At 38.5% G+C, this 24,677-nt stretch overlaps 1 protein-coding gene across 4 annotated transcripts in view; it reads left to right on the top strand.

Annotated features, from left to right (window-relative positions):
* The window catches only part of DACH2 (dachshund family transcription factor 2), a 426,169-nt gene that overhangs the window by 286,858 nt on the left and 114,634 nt on the right, over positions 1-24,677 (top strand). For all 4 annotated transcript variants that reach the window (XM_031944518.1, XM_031944515.1, XM_031944516.1 and 1 more), the window contains one exon: positions 11,024-11,155. In XM_031944518.1, coding sequence (XP_031800378.1) covers positions 11,024-11,155 — 132 coding nt within the window. The remainder of the gene's footprint in view (positions 1-11,023; positions 11,156-24,677) is intronic.

A 24,677-nucleotide genomic window follows, 5' to 3' on the forward strand; every position in this document is an offset into this window, starting at 1 on the left:
CGGTAGACTTTGTTCCCCCTTTCAAATTCGGAGGTTATTTACTTATGCTACAACAACTCTCAACTGACAGCATAGCCAGTCCCTGTTATCCAAGTGAGACGACTTTGCCGAGATCTGGCCAAGCACAGTCATTGGGTAGCATCTCCCTCTGGAAAGAGCTATTTTTAATCTGGTAGCTGCTCCTGGCCAGTTGGTCTCTGTTATGGATATCCAACAGTAAATAGGAATCAGAGAACCATGTCTATTCTGTGAGAGCTGACATGGGGATTCCCAGCTTCTCCATCCCTCTACTTTGAAGTCCAGGCACATATTTTCCCCTTTAGGTGTCACACAGACATCTCGAGTCTAAATGTTTTCCAAATAAAAGGCCTGCTCAATACAAATCATACCTGAATAGGAACTTGAATGCCACCTCTGTTTGAAAGCAAAAGAACCCACATCTTTCAACCAATAATTTCTGGGAAATTGCCATACTGGTGCTATTAAATTCAATGTGGTATATCACATTACCATTCCATGCTACCAGATGTTTCATCATTCCTGTTTTAGCACAACGGACTTGACCCAAGCAGCTTGGGATGCAAATTGGGAATGAGCGGCTACCCAGTGCTTGCCTGTTAGACTGAGAGAACGTGGCACATTGAGATGGCCTTTCATTTCTTTCTTCACAAATTATTCATTGCAATCCCTTAACTGTTAATTTAATTAAATGTTTTGTTTTTATATGAAGCCATATTGCAATGTGCTGGCTCTCCATTTCATTTAGTTAATTGTAAGCCTCAAGATTTGATTACTCATACTTCCCCTTTAGTTAATTTACTTGTTCACAGTTTTGACAGCAAAGCTTTCAAAGTAATATGAAAGGATGGGCACAGTGACCAATTAGGAAATCACCTTATTCCCTGCAAGATAACTTACTTTGAAGCCCATTTTATGTGCATGTCTACACACATACACACACACACACCCTCCCCTCCACCCCCAATCTGGCTTCCTGTTGGGTAAGCCCAATTATCATTAGTAATGGAATTCAGGGCTTGGAGAACACCATCCATTGGCATGCTCATGGTGAATCTCCCTAAAATTTTTTTGTGTGTACTTCCTCGAAATCCCTAATAGATTTACTTTCTTGTCTAGTCCTGCTCTTCCCTCTTCTCATCCTCTTTTGTATGCATCTGCTATGTTATACACCTCTATCTCCCTCATCTCTACCCACCATTTTCATGTATATTTGCTAATTCTTTTCTCTATTTCCTGCTGTACAGAGTTCACAAAGAGATGAGACACTTGGCCCTCCTGGATAGAATAACAGGGCTCTGGCCTAGGGTGAAATTTAATGATTCTTCCTGGCCAGATACTAAACTCTGTAGTTTCAGCTTAATGGTAGAGAATCAGTTCTGTCGAGCACCCTTTATACATAAATTGAGTACTTTTCTCTGTACAGTATTGGTTCTTTTCTCTCTTAGCTGGTTAGTCATTTTCTTTATGAAGACATGTTCAGATGTCTTTCAAGGAAAAGTTGAAAAGAGGAATAAAAAAAAAAAGAAAAGACAGATCAATTTAAAAAGAAATACAGATTGGGAAAATTAGATGGAAGCCAGATTATAGAGACCAGAAGACAAGAGAGAGTGAGAAGAGAGGAGGACCTAGGACAGTCTTGAAGTATATCTACAGGGGGTGTGGAACCAAGATGGCAGAGAAGGCACATGCGACTTTCTAAGCTCCTTTCATACCCTCATTACCAATTTTTAAAATCAGCCTCAAAAATAGTGCTTGACTGGTAAAATTCATGAAGATTGGAAGTACAACAACTTCCCAGCCAAAGATAATCTGGAAGATCGCCAGAAAAGGTTTGTCCTGAGTGGCAGGAACAGATCAGTGCAGGCAGGGATAGAACCAGGAGCGGAGGTGGCCTCGGTGGTTGGAAGGTTTACATAGAGCTCTCTGCCATAGGCTGACTGCTTTGCTTTGGTTGCAGAGTAGTCCAACAGCAGAGAAATTAGAGTCGAGGGTAGAAGGTACTCTGAAGAATGCCAGAGTCTAACAGGATCTGGCTGTGCCCACCTAGAATCGGAAGTGACTCAGCACAGACCATAACACAGCTCTGCAGTGGCACTGCAGCAGGGGCTTTCAAGAGGGGCAGTCACAAATCTGCATGGAAGGGGGCACAGCCCGGGGCAGTCTGTAATTTGCACAGTGGGGGTTGGGCATGGGGCAGTGGAATTTCCCCAGCTCTACTACGCTTCCCAGGCAGAGACACTTCTGGTGCTGTGAGGGATAGGGCAACTGCTAATATTCAAAGCGGGCTTTTGGTGGTGGTGGGGGGTGTTAGTGATAATTTTGCTGCTCAGCCTCTAGCCTCAAGGCAGTCGCTAATCCTCACAGCATGGCTCCTTGCACTTCTCTGCTCGGCCAGAACAACCCAGGCCTGAGTCAGAGTCACTTCCAGGGTGGAGCTTTTCCCAGAGCACCCCCGAAGCTCGGCTGCTCTTTGCAGCCCATAGACAGAACAGTTGCTGTCCATATACCTATCCCTGCTCTGCAGAAGAAGCTGGTAACCTCCTTGCACTGAAGGCAGACCCTAAAGGCTTTAAAACAAATGAGTAAAAAAATCAAAAGGACAATTGATAGCTTCTATACAGAAAGAGAGCAGGTTTTCAATCCTGAGGAGACTAATAGCAGACATTCTCCAGACAATATCCCAAAGGGGGATATAATCTGGTCCCTAACACAAAAGGTTCCCCTAGAAGAAACTATAAAAAATCTTAAAAGAGAACTAGAAGAAAAATGGAGAAAGAAAAGAGAAGCTATACAAGAGAGCAACAGCTTCCTGAAATGTGAATTAGAAAAGGTAAAGAATTCCCAGGAAGTGCAGGGAAAGAAAAGAGAAACTATGCAAGAGAGCAACAACTTCCTGAAATGTGAATTAGAAAAGGTAAAAAATTCCCAGGAAGTGCAGGGAAAGAAAAGAGAAACTATGCAAGAGAGCAACAACTTCCTGAAATGTGAATTGGAAAAGGTAAAGAACTCCCAGGAAAGCAGGATTTGTGAATTGAAAAAGAGAAAGAACTCCCAAGAAAGTAGAATTTGTGAAATGGAAAAAGAAGATAGATCCTCAGTAAAAAAAAAAAAAAAAAAAAATTAGTAAAATGGAAAAAAATTCCATAGAGCAAAACAACTCATTTAAAAACTGAATTGGACATATACAAAAAGAAGTAAAAAAAAGCTAATGAAGAAAATAACTCATGAAAAATCAGAATTGAACAAATAGAAATGAATGATTGATTGAGACATCAAGAATCAATCAAGCAAAACCAAAAAAATGAAAAACTAGACAAAAGTGTTAAATATCTACTTGCCAAAAACAACAGACCTGGAAAATAGATCTAGGAGAGATAATCTGAGGATCATTGGACTTCCCAAAAATTATGATGAAAAAAAGAGCCTAGATACTATTTTACAGGAAATCATCAAAAAGAACTGCCCAGATGTAATAGAATCAGAAGGTAAAATAGACATTGAAAGAATTCATCATACACCTTCTGGAAAAGACCCTAAAATAAAAACTCCAAGGAATATTGTGGCAAATTTTTCACAACTATCAAACTAAGGAAAAAATATTACAAGCAGCCAGAAAAAAAAACAATTCAAATACGAAGGTTCCACAATAAGGATCACTCAAGATCTAGCTGCTTCCACATTAAAGGATCAAAGGGCCTAGAATCTGATATTCCAAAAGACAAAAGAACTTGGAATGCAGCCAAGAATAAACTACCCATCTAAGCTGAGCATTTTCTTCCATGGAAGAAGATGGACATTTAATGAAACAGATGAATTCCATTTATTTCTAAGGAAAAAACCAGATCTAAACAAAAAATTTGATCTCCAATCATAGGACTCAAGAGAAGCAGAAAAAAGTAAAAAGAACCCTTGAGAACTGTATTTCTGTTGTGCATATACATAAAGAGTACACGTATAATTTAAAGATTTTACTAATATAACATAAAAAGGGAAATAGAAATGGAAAGGGGATAGTATCAGAAAAAGGGAAAAGTGAAGATAAAAAGAGGGAAACCACATCCCACGAAGGAGACCTATCATATATGAGGGAATTTAAAGAGGGGGAGGAACAGTGAATCTTACTCTCATCAGAGTTGGCTCAAAAAGAAAATAATTGACATACTTGTTTTACAGAGAAACTTCTCTCACCCCATTAAAAAGAAAGGAGTAATAAGGGAAGGGTACAAGAAAGGGGAAAAGATTCAAAGGGGGGAAAGAGGGACCCTAAAGAAGGAGAGCTTGCATGACGCAAGTAGTACCCATAGGTTTGATACTGGGAAAGAGGGTAAGGGGGGTCAATAAAAGAAGAGCATAATCTGGGGATACTAAGATGGCAGGAAATACAGAATTAGTAATTTTAACCATAAATGTGAATGGAATGAACTCTCCCATAAAACAAAGGCAGGCAGCAGACTGGATCAAAAGCCAGAACCCTACAATATGTTGTTTACAGGAAACACATTTAAAACAGGGAGATACATACACAGTAAAGGTAAAAGGCTGGAGCAGAATCTATTGTGCTTCAGGTGAAGTCAAAAAAGCAGGGGTAGCCGTCCTTATCTCAGATCAAGCAAAAGCAAAAATTGATCTAATTGAAAGAGATAAGGAAAGACACTATGTCTTCCTAAAGGGTAGCATAGACAATGAAGCAATATCAATACTAAACATATATGCACCAAGTGGTGGGATAGCATCTAACTTCCTAAAGGAAAAGTTAAGAGAGTTGCAAGAAGAAATAGAAAGCAAAACTATAATAGTGGGAGATCTCAACCTTGCAATCTCAGAATTAGATAAATCAAACCACAAAATAAATAGGAAAGAAATTAAGGAAGTAAATAGAATATTAGCAAAATTAGATATGATAGAACTTTGGAGAAAACTGAATGGTGACAGAAAGGAGTACACTTTCTTCTCAGCAGTTCATGGAACCTATAGAAAAATTGACCATATATTAGGCTATAAAGACCTCAAAATTAAATGCAGGAAGGCAGAAATAGTAAATACTTTCTTTTCAGATCACGATGACTAAAAACTACATTCAACAAAAAGTTAGGAAAAAATAGACCAAAAAGTAATTGGAAATTAAATAATCTCATCTTAAAGAATGATTGGGTGAAACAGCAAATTATAGACACAATTAATAATTTCACTCAAGATAATGACAATGATGAGACATCATACCAAAATTTGTGGGATGCAAAGTGGTAATAAGGGAAATTTTATATCTTTAGAGGCCTACTTGAATAAAATAAAGGAAGAGAAGATCAACGAATTGGGCTTGCAACTTAAAAAGCTAGAAAAAGACCAAATTAAAAACCCCCCATCAAATACTAAACTTGAAATTCTTTACTTGAAATTTACTTGAAAGTAAAAAAAAAACTATTGAACTAATAAATAAAACTAAGAGTTGGTTTTATGAAAAAAAAAAACAATAACATAGATAAACCTTTGGTAAATCTCATTAGAAAAAGAAAAGAGGAAAATCAAATTGTTAGTCTTAAAAATGAAAAGGGAGAATTTTCCACCATTGAAAAGGAAATTAGAGCAATAATAAGGAGTTACTTTGCCCAAATTTATGTCAGTAAATTTGATAACTTAAGTGAAATGGATGACTACCTCCAAAAATATAGGCTTCCAGGATTAAGAGAGGAGGAAGTAATTACTTAAATAGTACCATTTCAGAAAAAGAAATAGAACAAGCCATTAATCAACTCCCTAAGAAAAAATCCCCAGTACCAGATTGATTTACATGTGAATTTTAACAAACATTCAAAGAACAATTAGTCCCAATGCTATATAAACTATTTGGAAAAAAAAATAGGGAATGAAGGAGTCCTATCAAATTCCTTTTATGACACAGACATGGTACTGATACCTTAATCAGGTAGGTTGAAAACAGAGAAAGAAAATTATAGACCAATCTCCCTAATGAATATTGATGCTAAAATCTTAAATAAAATATTAGCAAAAAGACTACAGAAAATCATCTCCAGGATAATACACCATGATCAAGTAGGATTTATACGAGGAATGCAGTACTGGTTCAATATTAGGAAAACTAGTAATATAATTGACCATATTAACAAAAACCATATGATTATCTCAATAGATGCAGAAAAATCATTTGATAAAATCCAGCATCCATTCCTATTAAAAACACTTGAGAATATTGGAATAAATGGACTTTTACTTAAAATAGTCAGGAGCATATATTTAAAACCATCAGTAAGTAAGTATCATATGTAATGGGGATAAACTGCAACCATTCCCAATACTATTCAATATTGTATTAGAAATGCTAGCTTTGGCAATAAGAGTTGAGAAAGAGATTAAAGGAATTAGAGTAGGTAATGAGGAAATCAAATTATCACTCTTTGCTGATGATATGATGGTATACTTAGAGAACCCCAGAGATTCTACTACAAAGCTATTAGAAATAATTCATAACTTTAGCAAAGTTGAAGGATACAAAATAAACCCACATAAGTCATCAGCCTTCTTATCTATCACTAAAATCCAACAGTTAGAGTTACAAAGAGAAATTCCATTTAAAGTACCTACCAATAGTATAAAATATTTAGGAATCTGTCTGCCGAGGGAAAATCAGAAACTATATGAGCAAAACTATAAAACACTTTCCATACAATTAAAGTCAGATCTAACAAATTGGAAAAATATTAACTGCTCTTGGATAGGGCAAGCAAATATAATAAAGATGACAATACTACCTAAACTAATCTTTTTATTTAGCATTATACCAATCAGACTCTCCAAAAATTATTTTAATGAGCTAGAAACAATAAGTTCATATGGAAAAACAAAAGGTCAAGAATTTCAAGAGAATTAATGAAAAAAAAAAATGAAATGAAGGTGGCCTAGCTGTACCAGATCTAAAATTATATTATAAAGCAGTGGTTACCGAAACTATTTGGTTTTGGCTAAGAAATAAACTAGTTGATCAGTGTAATAGGTAAAGTTCAAAGGATAAAACGGTCAATAATAAAGTCCCCAGCTTTTGGGATAAGAACTCACTGACAAAAATTGCTGGGAAAATTGAAAATTAATATAGCAGAAACTAGTCATTGACCCACACTTAACACCGTACACCAAGATATGGTCAAAATGGGTTCATTACCTAGGCATAAAGAATGAAATTATAAATAAATTAGAACATGGGAGGGTTTACCTCTCAGACGTGTGGAAGAGGAAGGAATTTATGACCAAAGAAGAACTAGAGATCATTATTGATCACAAAATAGAAAATTTTGATTATATCAAATTGAAAAGTTTTTGTACAAACAAAACTAATGCAGACAAGATTAGAAGAGAAGCAATAAACTGGGAAAACATTTTTACAATCAAAGGTTCTGATAAAGGCTTCATTTCCAAAATATATAGAGAATTGACTCTAATTTATAATATGAAACCAAGCCATTCTCCAATTGATAAATGGTCAAAGAACCAAAGGATATGAACAGACAATTCTCACATGAAGTAATTGAAACTATTTCTATCCATATGAAAAGATGTTCCAAGTCATTATTAATCAGAGAAATGCAAATTAAGACATCTCTGAGATACCACTACACACCTCTCAGATTGGTTAGAATGACAGGGAAAGATAATGCGGAATGTTGGAGGGGATGTGGGAAAACAGAGACACTGATACATTGTTGGTGGAATTGCAAATACATGCAGCCATTTTGGAGAGCAATTTGGAACTATGCTCAAAAAGTTATCAAACTGTGCATACCCGTTGATCCAGCAGTGCTACTACTGGGCTTATATCCCAAAGAGATACTAAAGAAGGGAAAGGGACCTGTATGTGTAAGAATGTTTGTGGCAGCCCTCTTTGTAGTGGCCAGAAACTGGAAAATTAGTGGATGCCCCTCAATTGGAGAATGGCTGAATAAATTGTGGCATATGAATATTATAGAATATTATTGTTCTGTAACAAATGACCAGTAGGATGATTTCAGAAAGGCCTGAAGAGACTTACAGGAACTGATGCTGAGTGAAATGAGCAGGACCAGGAGATCATTATATACTTCAACAACAATACTATATGATGATCAATTCTGATGAACGTAGCCCTCTTCAACAATGAAATGAACCTGATCAGTTCCAATAGAGCAGTAATGAACTGAACCAACTACATATACCCAGTGAAAGAACACTGGGAGTTGACTATGAACTACTACATAAAATTCCCAATCCCTCTCTTTTGTCCACCTGCAGTTTTGATTTCCTTCACAGGCTAATTGTACACTATTTCAAAGTCCAATTCTTTTTGTACAGCAAAATAACAGCATGGACATGCATACATATACTGTATTTAACTTATGCTTTAACATATTTAACATGTATTGGTCAACCTGCCATCTGGGAGAGGGGGTGGGGGGAAGGAGGGGAAAAGTTGGAACAAAAGATTTTGCAACTGTCAGTGGTGAAAAATTACCTATGTATATATCTTGTAAATAAAAAGTTATAATAAAAAAGAAGTATATCTACAGTTTGGAATATAGATGATTAATGAGCAGAGGCGACTTGAGGAGGAATGATAAGCAATCTATACATGAAAACATAGTATTTCAAGACAGTATATAATGAAGTCTACTTCTGCAAAATCTCAGGAACCATTTAAATTGCTTAAGGGCATTAAAAAATTTAATCCAGCTTCTGTCAAGTCTCCCTCTGTTTTCTTTCTTCTGCTGATGACTGAGTCTCAGTTTTCTCATTTGTAAAATGAGAGAATTGGACTAGATCTAAAGTCTGAAAAGTGGAAAAGAATTTTGAGATCACCTGGTTCTACCTCCCAATTTCATAATTTCTTAGGAAACAGGTCAAAAGAGATGAAATTATTTGCTCAAGATCACAAAGGTAGTAAATAGCAGAATAAGGATTTGAACTCTTTTTAAAATTCTTATTCCAAGACTACTGTATTTTCTATGATGCTGTGCTGTCTCAGATGGTAAGATTCCTTTGTCTTTTCAACTTATAGGATAATGTAATTCTTGACTATAGTAATACTCTTGGTGTCTTTTATCTAAAGTTTACTGGATTTTATTGTTAGTTACATCATACACTTTTGAGTGCAAAAAGAAACTGACATTCAGAAATTGCTATTCACCATTGGAGGTCAGAGTATATGGTGAACTGTACTTCCTTAATTTTCTTGCCATAGCTGCATGAAAAAAAATATTTTATCTGGTTTTCCCTAGTCTATCTGCTACAGGGATACATTGTTCATTTTTTTATAGAGAGATTAGTCACAAAAATTCGTGAAAAAGTTAGGTGGAAAAAAGTCATTAATAGCTGTTCCTAGTTAGTGTCCTCTTCTGAGTGATTAGTCATAAAAAAAGAAGCAGCTGTAAAAGTACTGCAGACTTGAGGTCCTCAGTTTTGGTTGTACTAGGTCAAATTCTTCTGTTTAACTCTTTATCACTTTAAGAACAGGCCTCTTTGCAAGACTAACCAAAGATAAATGAGCTCTGGCAACAAATTCTGTGGAAACACCTAAGATAGGCACATTATGCTATGAATTTCCATACCATCACTTTGGATGTGCTGTCTTTAAGTCTCCCCAGCTTCATGGTTTGCTTTCTGCTGATTCTCACAACTGTGATTACCTTCCTTAAACCAGTCATATTGAGAAAGAAGCATAGTTTTTCATGAGACTTTAAAAAAAACCCAATACTGAGGATAAATTTTAGAATTTAGGTGTAATTTTACAGTTTCAGCATATGATTTATCTAACACAGTATCATTTTTTCCTTCAATTGATAGAATTTAATAAAATTATTCCTTTTTCCCAGTGGCTTTGGTTTCCTCTTTCCCTTCTTTTAATCATCTTACCCAATCTTTAATTTTACCCGTGAAGGTCAACGAGGCAATGTATCTTCTTTTAGGGTCACCTCAGAGAGTTGTTGTGAGGAAAATACCAGCATTTGAAGAGGTTTTTCTTATTTTAAGTTTTTTGAGCGTGGTAAGGATGTCATATTTTATATCTATCGGTAGGTTGTTATAAATGTAGTGAATGTCAGTAAATATTTGTAATTGGTATTAATTTTTATCATTAATTCCTCATGCTGTAATAATAAGCTCACTTGAGGCTGTACCCATTCTTTGTAACTTGAAATATGTTGTGGATATTCCCAAAAGAGGTGGTTGCTACCTGCATTTGTGAATATTTTTCTGGCTTCGTGATAGAACTTCAATATTTCAGTGCTTCTATGACCTCATCTACAGGATTGATCCCTCTATTGTTTGAACTATACTTTTACCATGTTTTCTTATTGTGTGTTGGTTGATATCCTTAGCCCCCGCTCTTGAGGATAAGCCAATTCACACTGTTCATCTTTTCATAATCCTTTTTCTATGTCCTAAAAGGCTGATTCTTTAGAAGCTGTGTTCTCTGACTAATGGCCATCAGTCAGATGTAGGATGATTAGTTGATGGCCTTGGCAGCAGCAAGTAGCTTGGCTTCAATGAAAACTTTATGCTGTTTTCCAAATATGATCCAGTCAGAATTCCCCCAATAGTAAATTGCAGATCACTCCTATTCATTTGCAGTATTTATATTGTTGAACATACTCAATGAAAATGCATAAGAAGTGATGTAAAGCAACTGTTGGGGGCCATCAGCAACCCCTAGATTTTACATTTGGATTATGCCACCTTGCTAACTTACTGTGTAGGCATTTTGCAGACAAGCTTGTTTTTAGTACTTTTCTTCTCTGTGGTTTCAGATTTATATAAATGGATTCTTTAAGACTCTCATTTGGAAGATTAATGGAGAGGTGATCAAAGAAGTTCAAAATAGCTTTTTTTTTTTTTAAACTTTGAATTGCGGCTTCCATTTGACTTCCCATTGTTCTTAATTGGATTGTAGGCCAACAAATGAACCTTCCTCAGATGTTTTGAGAGAGAGCCCATATTTGAATTGTGGCTATTTTGGTTTTAGGTATTACAGCTGCTGCCATGGTCGAGGCCATGAAGTTACAGAAGGTGAAGCTCATGGCAATGAATAGTCTCCATGGAGGTGGAAGCCAAAATGGAACCGAGTCAGAAAATGAAGAGCTTAACTCTAATGCTGGTAAGTGGCATCTACAGAATGCCAAGATTGCAGTTCTTATCCATTGATGGTAGTAGTGGAGGAAGATTATTGCCAATGTCTCCTTCATTCATTTTCTTAACCTGTTTATAGAAACCACAAAAGTTACCTGGGTATTCCTTCCCTAATTTCTGTGTAGAATAAGTTTACTAGGCTTCTTTTTGGTTGTTTTCCCAACTTCAAAGGACAGAATGAAGAACCTTTGATTCCATCCTTAGTTCCAGATGTTTTAGAGTGACTGGAACATGATTTTCTCTCATAATCACACAACCCTCTTAGGATCTCCTGTGCAAAAGCCAGTATTATTTTGATCAAATTTGTGCTATTCACATTGTCTATACACTTTTATAACTGAGACAAGTGGGAGAGAAAACAGGAATGATGGCTATCTTCCATAGAACGTGGCTCTATGTACTCCCCTGCACTGATTTCCAAATCTTCAGATGTTCCCAAACTAATTTCCATTGCCCAGGAAGACTTCCTAGAATCTGGCATTCTATCGGAGGATATTTTTTGTTATTGCCAAAAGAAATGTGGAGAATTCCTTTCATTCTCTCATTTTGACTTCTGTATCAGAAACACTCTTTCTGCAGAATTACCTTAAACTAATATCAGGTCTTCTTTAACATTAACAAAATGATCTAAATCATTTGAAATACAGATACTTATTTTGAGGCTATTTTTGAATCCCATCACTCATCGTTTCCTTTTTCAGCCACACTGAAGAAAAGCAAGCATCATCGATACCCATAAATGGATTTATTATTGTTTTTCCTTGTGTGGAGTGTGGACCTAAGTACTGTACCAGTTCTGTTAAGACTGCTACTGTCCTTGGCATGAGGGTGCTTAGAGTTGAATTAATGTCATTAAAGAAAGCAGACTTAACATCAAGTAGGTATTTAATCTTAGCCTCTACCTTTCAAAGTCTGCTCTAATGGAGACCCTCCTTTTCCTGAAAATGATTATTTAAAAATATTAGGTTGTTAGCTCTGTCACCACTGAAGGTAGATTACTATGGTACTTGAATCAAGGATAATTGTTTTTCTCATTGAAATGATCTGAAAAGTCTGAATAAGTCTCATGCCCTTTTGCCATCTTCTTATGCATGCTCTCAGTATCAGCATTGGCCACTACTAAGAGAGATCAGTGACAGAGCCTATCTTCTTTGGTCTCAGTGGCAGCCACCTTTTATCTACCTTAATGAATGATAAGAAGAGCAAAAAAGTAGATAGAGATTGTGAGAGTAGATCACATTAAAAAAGATTTAGGGCATTATTGTAGCCTGAATGCCTATTAGGTACTCAAAAGAAACCGAGGAATCCCACAGAAAATCCAAAAGAAGAATAGTTCTTTAAGGATATCCTAGGGGATAGTGATGAAGTGCCAAGTTTATTTGTACACAGTCCAATCATTGGGAGTCTCAGCCATACTTGGTCCCACAGAATTAGCTCTGATGAACTTAAGCTTGCTACCTATTGGCCTCTTTCATAGCTCCCTGGTCTCTCTTCTTCCACCAACATCAGGGAGTTCCGAGACATGATTGCCACAATTTTAGGTTGCGTATTATGATGACTATCTTGCTGAAGTAGCAGAAAATATGTTTGGAAGGAAGGAAAGATGATTATTGCATAGATGCTTCCTTTGCTTTACAGGGATATGGTATTCTGGGATTCCTTTGGACTTAAACACCATACTGTTTTTCCTCTAGTACACAGGGAATACTTCTAGTAGACTTTTGAACTGCTGGGTCCTTAAAATTCAGTTCCCAATCCAAGACAGCAATCAATCACCTCGTTATTGAATGCTTAATAAGTGCTAATCATCATGGCTGAACACTAAAGAGATACTTCCTTAGGGTTTAGAGAGGGCTAATTTTAGGATTTGTCATAGGGAGCAAACTCTTGGCTCCAGAAAACCTAGTGGTTGCCAATTAGGCCTCCTGGAATAGAGTGGCCTGCCCTAATTCCTGTATTGTGCTTAACGGGGGGTATTATTTTGTTCATGGTGTAGCTGTTTAATATACTCACTGAGATCTTGCCATATATCCAAGCACCATCAGGTGTAGTAGCCATCTACTTCCTTGACCATCCAGTAAAGACATTCCTATTTGACCTCCTTAACCTACCTCACAGGGTTGTTGTGAGGAAAACATTGTAAATTGTGGAGTGCTGTTTCAACCTGAACTGTTTGTTAGATACCTTGTGAGATTCGAAGATGTAAGGGCCACATGCCTGTCCTTATGTATATGTTGTAATGATGGAAAATATCTTCAAGACAATGAAATGGGTGCTCAGTGTTCTACTGGGATGGGAATGCAGTGGATAGAAGCAAAGAAGGATATCCAGAGCTAGGGTTCTCAGGGAAAGATATATAGCAGAGAGAAGGCAGCATTTGAGCCATGCCTTGAAGTATGGTCGTGTGACCAAAAGTTTGGGCTAAGTTGGGAGCCGGGACCTTTCAAGCAAAGGGCAGATGATCTCTACAAGACTTGGGGAGTGGCAAGTCTAAACTTCATCTCTAAGAGTCCCATTCTGAGCTCACCCTAAAATGGAATCATGAAGTTGGTTTGTGGAATGAATCCTTAAGCTTGTTTTGGGGTTCTTTCCCTCCTTTTTCCTTCCAAAAAACCCCCCAAACACAAAACACAAAAAAGCTCCAAACCAAAGGTTGCCTGTCAAAATGTTGATACAAAATGACTGACTCATCAGCTTAAATAAAATGGTCATCTATTTAAGTTACAAATCTTAAACCAAGTTGCATTAACAGGATGTGTGTGTGTGTGTGTGTATGTATATATGTATGTTAGAATTGACAAGTGATGTATATATCCACTTCACCCAATTTATTGTGGTCAGGTGGACATTTTATGAGAGAAAGAGACAGAGACTATTTGACTTTTCCTGCAGTAGAGCCACATTGGTGAAGGATTGCTGTTTAGCTTCCTTGTTTTTATTTCTGGTTAAATATGAGGGAGAAATAGGATCATTTTTAAAAAAAACTCAACTAACACACATTGATCTGTGAATATCAAGATGTGTAAATAGCCTGTCACTTAAAAATAACATGGTATTTATTTTTTCTCTTTCTGCCAAGTCCTTGTAACAACCTTTTATCCCAGGTAACTACCTCATCCCATCCCCTCTTGTTACCCAGGACCATGCAACACAGACACCTACACCCATATCCATTTACTCCTTCCACCATATTTTCCAGTCATATGGCAATTCCTCTGTTGAACACCTGAATCTTGCCATTTGGCATTTAGCTTTGACCAAATATGTAAGCAAACTGTTTAAATGTTCTCTAATTCTGAGATAAGCTTCTCTCTCTTGATTCACTTATTTCAAATAAGCCATAGCTTGAGGAAATTTGCCAACCCATGTACTGAATGAAGCTGCTGTCATGACAAAGAAGATAATCTATGTGACATTGAGACACCTGCACGCAGGTTAGACAAGGGCCATCGGTAGGTGGCCACCACGTCAGGGTAAACTTGCTGACAATTTGCTTTATGGGAAAGCTTCTGTTTGCTTTGGCTGTTTGTTCTAATCTTATATTTTATAATGACTGAAGGAGTAGGGGTGTGAGAGTGTCCTGAAAAAGCAATTGAATTCATAATGTTCAGAGGGAAAAGACAAGATGACAAGGAGAGAAGATTCGCAAGGTAGGCTAGCATTTTCTCCTCTAGTTTCTTTGATTGGAGGTTGTGTTTAATAGCGTCTCTAATGGCTGCAACATGACTCTGCATTGAGATTTCAGCATGAATAACAACCTGTTCGTGTTTCATTGAACTCCAAATGAGAAATTCTGTCTTTTATTGTTTTAGGAAATTAGTCTGTGTACTATTGCTCCTGGAGCTTTATAATTAATCACTAAAGGTTATGGCTGTGGAGAGTTTGTGGGAAATAGATGCCTGAATGATTATAATTGTAGCTGTCAAATCAGAAATATAGTTCCACGGCAGCAGGCTTTATTTTTTTTTTTAAACACTGTAACAAAGTCTGGGAAGATTGCCTTTTGCCTCATACAAAGAGATGATGTTTTGTTTTGTTTTAAACAACATTGCTTAGTTCAGAAGGCATTGTACCTGGTGTCTTACTCAAGCAGGTTTGAGGTGATAACTGCATAAATTACTGACATTCTTGGCCTGGGCTTGTGCACCCTTAGCATATTGAAAGTCATGTTTGGTAAGGGTGAAAAGTGGGCAGTGTGTGTGTGTGTGTGTGTGTGTGTGTGTGTGTGTGTGTAGTTTGAGATTCAATGAATTTAAGAAGCTCAAATTTCAGAACCCAAATGGTCTCTATATCATTTATCATCTTTGCAAGAAATTGTAAGACTTCTGTCTAGGAAATCAGAAAATGTCTTGTCAGGATAGGGGATAGGTGGGTGTGCACCTGCACTGAGCATTTGATTTTTAAGCTTGATTTCATAGGACACTGGATTCTTTAGGCTATATATTGCTGTTCCTTCTCCCACTCTATCCAATAGAAACATGCATCATCAATGGGAACCTATTTTTTTTAAAGACTCCTAACCCATTCCAAGAAGAAACTGTTGAGGTGTAGATAAATGAGGTCTAGATTTGGGGTACCTAAATGAAATTAGGGTTTAGTTAAGGTCTAGTGGCAGGTTTGGGGTACAGGGAGTCAAACAGAGTTCCCCTGCAACCCCCTTGGATTCGGCGCAAGGATGTGGCGGTATATGAGGTCTAGTAGCGGTGCGGAATTCCCAATAAAAGCATTTATTGGCCCAGAGAGCTAGATTAATAAAAAAGTTTTATTACTGAGTTTAGAAGTAGGAGATAGGTGAAGGTAGAGATAAGAAGGGCACTGGACAGAGGGTCCAGTGGACAGAGAGTCCTCACATGGCTGCCATGTTTGGAATCTCTGCTAAGAGGGGTTCCCAGCGTGGCCCTTTTAAGTCGGAGACTTAGCTTGAGGGGCTTTGGGGTGTAGCCCCAAAGTTGGCTCAGATCCAGGTGGGGTTGGGACAGGTCCTGATCTTCTATTGGAATTCAAAGGGACCAGGATTTGTGAGTCAAAGGGTAATTTACATTAGCTAGGGGGGTTGGGAATCAAAGATTGGAATCTTTCCCACATCAGAAACCATTTTGTCTATTTGGAAATTCTTCAATATCTAACCTAAACAACTTCTCTTGTTGGGGAAGGTGGCCTTAGTCTATTTTCAGTGGCACTGAGAACAATTTTTCATTCTGCTCCGGGTTCACATACCCCCAAGTACAGTTTATGTTCAAACATTCTTTTCTTTAATCTTAATCTTTCTGTTTCTCATGCTCATTTGGTGCAAGTGTTGCTGCTTAATCAGCCATGTAAATTTCCTGTGAGCTCTCCCTCTCATTGCTCTCTGAATGGCTTAACTCTTTTGGAAGCCACTCTTGGGTCCTACACGCTCTATCTTTTTGAACATTTTAATTTCATACTCACAGTTGCTCCCCATTGGTGACTCCTGGTTTACCTGCAAGCCACTTTAGCACCCTAGAGTTTTTTATCTTTTCCTGATAGATGGCAAAGGAAGCATAGCATAGTGGAAAGAGTGTTAAACTTCGAGTAAGGAATACTCAAATTCACATCCTCTCTTTTGTGTTTACTAATTTTTTGACCGTGGGAATTTCATTGAACTTCTCTGAACCTTACTTTCCTCACCTGTAAAATGGAGGTATTAATAGCAACCTCACAGGATTGTTGAAAGACTCAAATGATATAATGGATGTTAAGCATTTTAAAACTTCATAAAATTTATATATTTAGCTTGCTAGAGAGTCTACCATTTCCTATTTTGTGTTTGTGGGATTTGGTTAAAAGGTTTTAAGAAAAAGCTTTTGACTTTTTTGAATTCTCTCCTTCCTTATTTTTAACTCATGTCTACAATTTTAAGGTCATTTTAAATGCTCAATCTATGATCCAAACTGCCAGTCACCCCTAGCTTAGTCATCTCTGTGTATTTGATGATTCTGTTGTATATTTTCCTGCCTCTGTCACCAATGCAAATATGAACTCAGAGTCTGGCATGTGACCTAGAGGAGATGCTGGTTTTTGTAGTTTCTACCATAGTACCTCTGTCTGTGACAGACAATTCCTGGATGTCTGTCATGCCGTCTTGGAGCACTCACCAGGTGTACATCCTATGCCAATTTCACGTCTTATTGAAAAGCTGATTGTTCGGGCTAAACCCTAAAACCGAGATAAACTCCAAACAAATTGCATCTGTACCTTCCCCTGTCTCCCAGACTGTCGTTCTGTCACAGAAGGAGATGAGATTAGTCTGACAAGACTTGGTCTTTACAAAACCATGCTGGGCTTTACCCAGCATGCTCTTCTCTTCCAGGTGTTTTCTTGGCTCTGAGTGTTAGCCACATAAAAGGAAACAAAAGGTGAAAAGCGTCCTCCTGTCAAAGGCAACTGTAACGGTTATCCTTCAGGATGACACAAAAACACACTATGTCATTCCTTTTCCTAGATCTTGGAGAAAATTAGGGTAAATAATTTGTCATGGTTGTTTTCTTCATTAGAAGACTTTATCAAGGGATTCTGCAAATGCTAATTTTGAGTGTTTTTCATCATTTTTCAAAAACTGTTCATTTCGAGAATCATTGGAAGTTGACAGAATCAATAGTAATTAGCTTATTACTGTGCCAGATCTCTAAGCTTGACATATCACACATATAGAGCATATTGACTTTAAATATCTCTTACAGTTATCCTTTAAAGAAAAGGGGAAGTGCATTTTAAAATAATAAAAACCCCACCAATCCATATCTGTGCCTAGATTCTTTCTCAAAGATAGATCTTGAGATGGGTAGTTTTTCATCCAATTAAGCATTTGATCCCCACATGTAAAGTAGAACATGTTATCATGAATGTGCTCGGGGGGGATCGGTTCAACTGAAGCATTAAAGAAAGGTTATTAAAAAAGGATATTCCATACCATATGTGGTGTGGAACATTGACAATTTATGTCTTTTTCAGATTTGGAAGAGGTGTTTTTCATAATTACCACCAAGGCCAAGTGAGGCTAAGTCAGCCTACTGAAGGGAAAAATAGATTTTCTTTTGTGGTGAATTGCTTTACTTTCTATCTGACAGCAGCAGTATGATTTCCCAGGTCTTCAACAAAGTGGCATTAGCACTTCTGAGATGTGAGGAGGGGCGACATCAACCTCAGGGAATTTCTCGAGTGGACCATGTGTCAGGATACCATGTTAACAAAATTAGGCCATAAAAAGCCCTTATAAAAAACTAATGATGCTATACTAATTTTCAATTTTCCATAAAGTGTCACGGTGCTTGTAACCCTAGGGTACTGGCCACAGTGGGATGTTGGAGGAAGCAATCGCTGCTGTGGCTCTTTATGCAAACCTGGCAGGGAAGGAGGGGACATGAGCAGCTCTGGGGTGTGTTACGCTGCTAACCTGCAGGTCAAAGGGCTGCTGGAATAGTGGGCAATTGGTGTGATTCAGGACTCTCAACTTTGATAACATCAGCAACAAAGTAGAGTTCAGCATTTCAAAGCCTCATTATTTGGGAGAGAGACAAAACTGAGCATGGTGGCTGAAGACAGAAGGGGCCCAGAGCCATGTGACATAGTCTGGCAAGGAGGATCATGGAGTCTACTTTTGAAGTGGATGGCAGTGATCATTCTGGGATGGGAGAAGAAATGGTTTATCTAGGAAACAGGACAGGGACATAATTGGAGAGGTCCTGGGGAGAAAGTGTGAATATGGGAAAGGAAAAAGTGAAAGTTGAGGATGAGTTCTTTAAGTGAAATTGCAAACTATACAAGTGATGACAGAAGAAAATGGGAGGGGAGAGGTGGTCAGAAAACAAAATTAATGACTTACACTTTGAAGAGGCTCAGTTTAGTTGACCATATAATGGAAATAGCCACAGAAAGCATGAAACAATGGTTTGGAGAAAAGCTGATAATAAGTAGTCACTAGAACTATCAGTTTGGGCATTTTTCCAATATAGGTTATTATCAAAATGAGATGAGTAGATGAGATGCGGCCTCATGGAGTAAAGATTGAATCTGGAGTTGTAAAGACCTAGGTTCCAGTGCTGCCTTTGACTAGCTGAGTGATTTGTGACCTCAGACCAGGTAGTAACTTTGAGGCTCAGTTAGCACTTCAGTGAGATGGGCATACCCAGCTCCATCTGTACCTATAAACCAGGACTTTTATCCGGCTAAACTGAGATCCGAAGATTTTAAGCCACCATGTAAATGTCAGTTTGTGTTTTGTACTTCCCAGTGGAGTGAGGATACAATCCCAAAGTGTTACAAATCACATACAACTAAGGGGTGGGAAGGACCAGAGGAACCAAAGGAGAGCTACAGGGAATAGACTGAGCAGCTGAGGCAAGAAAGAGGATTATGGAGGAAGCAGGTGGTGAACAGTGTGCAGAAGAGGGTGCGCTCAAGATGGCTGCTCAGCTACACAGCAGCAGGCAGGAAATTCCCATCCAGTGAATTTAGTGACCAACTATGCTAATTCCTTGTAAGATGGGTGTATGTATGTGGGAGGAGGACTGCAGACATGGTCATTTTTTATTTAATTTCTCTTTTGTTTATTTACAAGTTCAACTTGATTATTTTTTGAAATATTATTTGCATTTGAATAAAGGGTTTCTCTCATATGCTCAATTCAATGGCTTAATCATTTTAAAAGACAGTGAAAAAAGATGATGAAAAGTGTACATTTGTATTATATATAAATATATGTGTATATCTCACTATTTAGTGTATTGGTGGTTTCATTTCAGCATATGTGGATTACATTGTTAGGATGTACACTGGGACAGGCCCTGAGAATATGGAGCTGAGAGTCCCTGCCCTATTGGAGTTTAGGTTCTAAAGAAAGGGGAGAGGGTTTGCATGTCTGCAAGCATTTTTGTGTTTAAAGCTACCACCGGTATACAGATTAGGAATCACAAGGTAATTTGAGAAAGGGGTGGAGGTTCCTAAATGGCTGGGATCTGGTTTTACTGTCCCTGAGTCTACCAGATTAAGATTTGGAGAACTGCAGAAGGGGCAGGAATGCCCTCCAGTCACGAGGGGGTAACTCCCCCCCTACTCCCCCAGGCTCAGAGTGATGACATGGACTTGACTTTGCTAGGTCCAGTTTACCATATGTTTCCATTGGGCAAAAATACAAACTACCTGGAGAGGAGTAAAATGAGAAATACCAGGCTGAGGCGCTTGACCCACCCTGGATTTTCCCTTTCCTTCCACTTTGTTTTGTACACTATATGCTCTATAATTAAATTCCTTTCAACTTAAAACCCTTTCATTTTCTCCCTCTTTCTATTTTCTGACACTGAGATCCAACTTTTCTTGATGAGACTGAATTTTTAGCAATTCTTTTACTCTCTGTTCTTTCTCTCACTCACATTTCCTCTTTCTCTGTGCCCCAAATCTCACTGGGCATTGATCTTCATTGCTATTTTCAGACTCTGCCACCACTCCTCAGTACCTTCTCCTCCAGTGAATGAGATTTATTAAATCCAACTTTATCGCTTAATCTATGACTTCCAGGACATTAGCCTTATCAGGATGCATTCAGTGCCAAACTCACTGCTTTTATCTCCACCCTAACTTTTATCCCTTTACTATGGAAGTTCACCAAATATGATGATTCTCCTTCATTTACCCTCTTTTTGCACTTCTGTCTACATCATTCCCGTGACATACTCTGACATTATGCCTTGATGGCCACACTGTTGATGTTACTACAAATGTTCCACTTCATGTTCATAATCTTATATTTCTTTATCTGGTCACAATCTTTTATCATTACATCTTTTCCTCTGTCTTATTATCCCAATCCTGTTCTTGGTTCCCATCATGAGTTGTCCTTCTATTCTTTAGTTCTGCACTGACTGGCTAAATACTCCTCCTTTCCCTGTCTCAGCAACTTGGTGAATGAGTTCAACTGTATACTTAAATGCTTTGCCTGCTGGTCTTTTGCTAATATTGCCTTACCAAACTGTCATCCAGCATTAATACCACCCTCTGCCACCTTTGCTCCTTTGCATATGCTTTTGAACAGAGCTAAAGAGAATCATGAAATCGTGTTGACTGGGTGCAGTACAAATTATCTCAAGTGGGCTCTCACTGCAGCAAGGCAATTCTTTTATTTTTTTTTTTAAATCCAGGGATTCTTAAACCTTTTCCACTCGTAACTTGTCTCTGCCCATGAAATTTTGATGTGAGTCCAGTATATACAAATACAAGATAGATACGCAAGTCAAATATTTACTGATAATAAATCATAATTTTTCAATTCCTACATTCACTTATCAAACACCATATGGAGTTGTGAACACAGTTTAAGAAGCTGGTTGCGCATCGGTTTGCTATGTCATTTACCAAGGCATTATTCCAAACCTTTGTGTCTCTTCTTAAGCCTCTCTTGACATCCCTTGCCCCAAAAACCTCAGCTGAGAACTTTACTTCATACTTCACAGAAAAGCCGAGGCCATTTTTCAAAAACTCCTCTTTCTTTTCTCCCCATTTCATCCCATTCAGATATGTTCTCCCTTTCCTCTGTCTTGCATCAAGTGCTAGCTCCCTTTTGGCCAAGGCAAACCCCACTCAAGGTACTATAGCTCCTATCATCTTCCTTCTTCACAAGATTGCACCTCCTACCATCCTTACCTTTTCTCTAATCTTCAGGTTTTCCCTCTCTAAGGGCTCCTTTCCTGTTGCCTTCCCCATCTTAAAGAACTCTCATTAGCCCAAACAATCCCCATTAGCTGTCATCCTGTATTCCTTTTCCCCTTCTCTGCTAAAGCCCTTGAGAAAGTTATTTATGGATAGATAAGTGGAGTTACCTCCACTTCTTTTCTTCTCATTCACTTCCAACTCCTCCATATTCTTATGTCTGACTTCATCATTTCATTGAAACTTCCCTGTCTAAAGTCAGAAATGGTTTTTCATTACTAATCTAATGTCTTTTTCTCATGCCTTATTCTCTGCCTTTAACACTGCCCATTATGTTCTCCTGAATACTCTCTTCCTTAGCAGGCTCATGAAACTGCTCTCTCCCAGGCTTCTTTTTGTGGGATCTTCATCCAGGTAGGAAACAGCAATTTGTGTTTTGTGTGATTTGCACATTAATTAGCCAGTTTTGCATAGCATAGTTTCCTTAATTCAAGCCTACCTCCCATATCTATTCACTTGTTCTCTGCAGTCTCTGTCCAAGATAAAGGTGTCTGCTGTAGAAGTTGGCCTCCACTGGATGTCAGAGTCTGGTGAATTTTGTGACTTGTACTCTCTTTACTGTGTACAGTTTTGATTTTGTTCTTCCCATCCCATCCCACCCCACTCCACCCCCTACCACATGTGGCGTAAGTAAATTCCCATGGTTCCTCATTAGTTTCAAGATTCAATGTCCAGTTCCCTGGCATGTAGCAAAGCCTTCCACAACCTGTCCCCTTCCTGACTTTCCAGTCTCGTCTTTCTCAACTCACCTCATTGCCTTCTGTGGTCCAGCTGCCCTGCTGTTCATTGGCCACCATGCTCTATCCCCATCCTTGTGCCTCCATGCCTAGAATGCTCTCCCACCTTACTTCTACTTAGCTTCCTTCCAAATTCAACTTAAATCCTGCCTTCTGCAGGAGGTATTTAAACTCTAATCCCCTTTAGTAACTTTCTGGATTTGATGAGAGGAGGTACTAACCCCCATGATTTTATTCAATTTGAATAAAGATGCTGCCTGCTGTCACCCACGTCTAAGCCCAGTACTTGCCTGATCCTGGGGCCAGATTGCTTTTACTGTATAGGAATTAGTTCCGATTGCAAGCCCCTATGTAAGGATTGGTAGCTAGTTTGCCTATTGTAGGTTCTCATTAGGTAAGCCTAAAACCTGTCTGAGAGGGCAGTAGGAACTAAGTTCAGTGCCTCCTACCAGACTTTTACATGTGAGTAATTCTTAAATAGGAGGGGGAAATTCTTTTGCCTCCTGGTTCACATATTCAAGGTCTACCTTGTTATGGGGAAAACAGATGCTATGAAAACCATGAAAATGTACTGTGAAATTTAAGAATCATTGACATTTCCCTCAACCCTTTGGGCTTGGAGGATGCTAACTGAACTGACGTGATATAAACACAGTGACATTGGGGTGATCTACTTGGGCCAGGGGACGCTACCTTTTCCCTGAAACTGTTTGACATTGCCAAATGGATTGGATAAATTTGCATCCGCTTTCTCTAGAGAAAAACTGACTGTTTTAACTGTTTCCTCGAGATATACAAATGCAGGTTACACATGGATTTTGTTGTTCCATTTTCAGATAAGTAGCTGGATCGTGGTCAAACTGGATCGGCATTTGGCATCTGGGGCACCCTGGAGATGGAATGATCCCTGGTATCCAACCCGGGACTTTGGGGGTGGCTGGTGCCATGCTTCTTGTGCCACACCCCCTTTCCTCTCCCAGTACCTGCCAGGCCTTTTTCTCATAAATGCAAACATCCTTCACAATCTGTTTTAAAAACCACAAATACATCACTCGGAGGAATATTTAAGGAACCATCAGGAGGGGAAAAACTCATTGGTTTAATGGAATGCTGTCAAGGCAAATCAGCGTCACCAACGACACAGGGGCAGAATTGATACTTTTGCACTGACATGTTCAAAGAAAAGCCCATGCATTATTTAGAAAACCCAGGAATCTGTCAGCTGTATGATTGCCGAGTTAGCAGAAGCAGGAGGATGCTGCTTGCGTTGAAAAGAAACGCGTAGGCACAGATCCATATTGTAACCTTTCCTGTTCTACACCCACCGTGAACACCCAGCTATTACCCGGTCAGCATTTTCGAGTTTTTCCCTTTTAAATTTTCAAGTGCTTCGAAAGTCAAAAGAGGTAGGTCTTTTATTCTCAAAAAGCTGAATGCCTAGGCTGTTATTTTATTGTAAGAGTAAAGATGACAAGCTCAAAGAACAGATGGTTTTTTTCATCTTTGTGAATGCCACCTGGGGCTCACAGGACTCTCTTTGGGGTAGTCCTTAAAACAGGCCCTCTTTTTCGTCATGCACAAGATATTTCCTTAGGAAAATTTAAAAAGCCAACCCAAATCACCAGTCATATCATAATGTCAACTTACAGACATGCTTGAAAATTTAGTTAATTCCTATTTAACCCAATCCACTGAGTCTAACCATGTACCAAGTAATTGGGATAGGTCTTGGTGAGGGAAAGCATTGTATAACTCACTTCCCCCTCCTTGAACTGGACCCAGTCTCAAGATGCTTCCATTCTACCCTGGGATACTGTACCATTTATGCAACATACGTTTGTGTGACAATTCACGAAAGAAGAGAGTGTCAACAATCCAGGGGGCTAAGTAAAGGCTCTCTTGGGAGGTGATACAGGAACTGAGCCTTTAGGGAAGCCAGGAACTTCAGGAGATACAGGGGAGGAAGGCGTCTATGGCAGCATGTTGGACAACTTGTGGAAAGGCATAGAGGTTGGAGATGGCATGCCATGC

The sequence above is a fragment of the Sarcophilus harrisii genome, chromosome X (assembly GCF_902635505.1).
Source record: "Sarcophilus harrisii chromosome X, mSarHar1.11, whole genome shotgun sequence".
Classification (NCBI taxonomy): domain Eukaryota; kingdom Metazoa; phylum Chordata; class Mammalia; order Dasyuromorphia; family Dasyuridae; genus Sarcophilus; species Sarcophilus harrisii.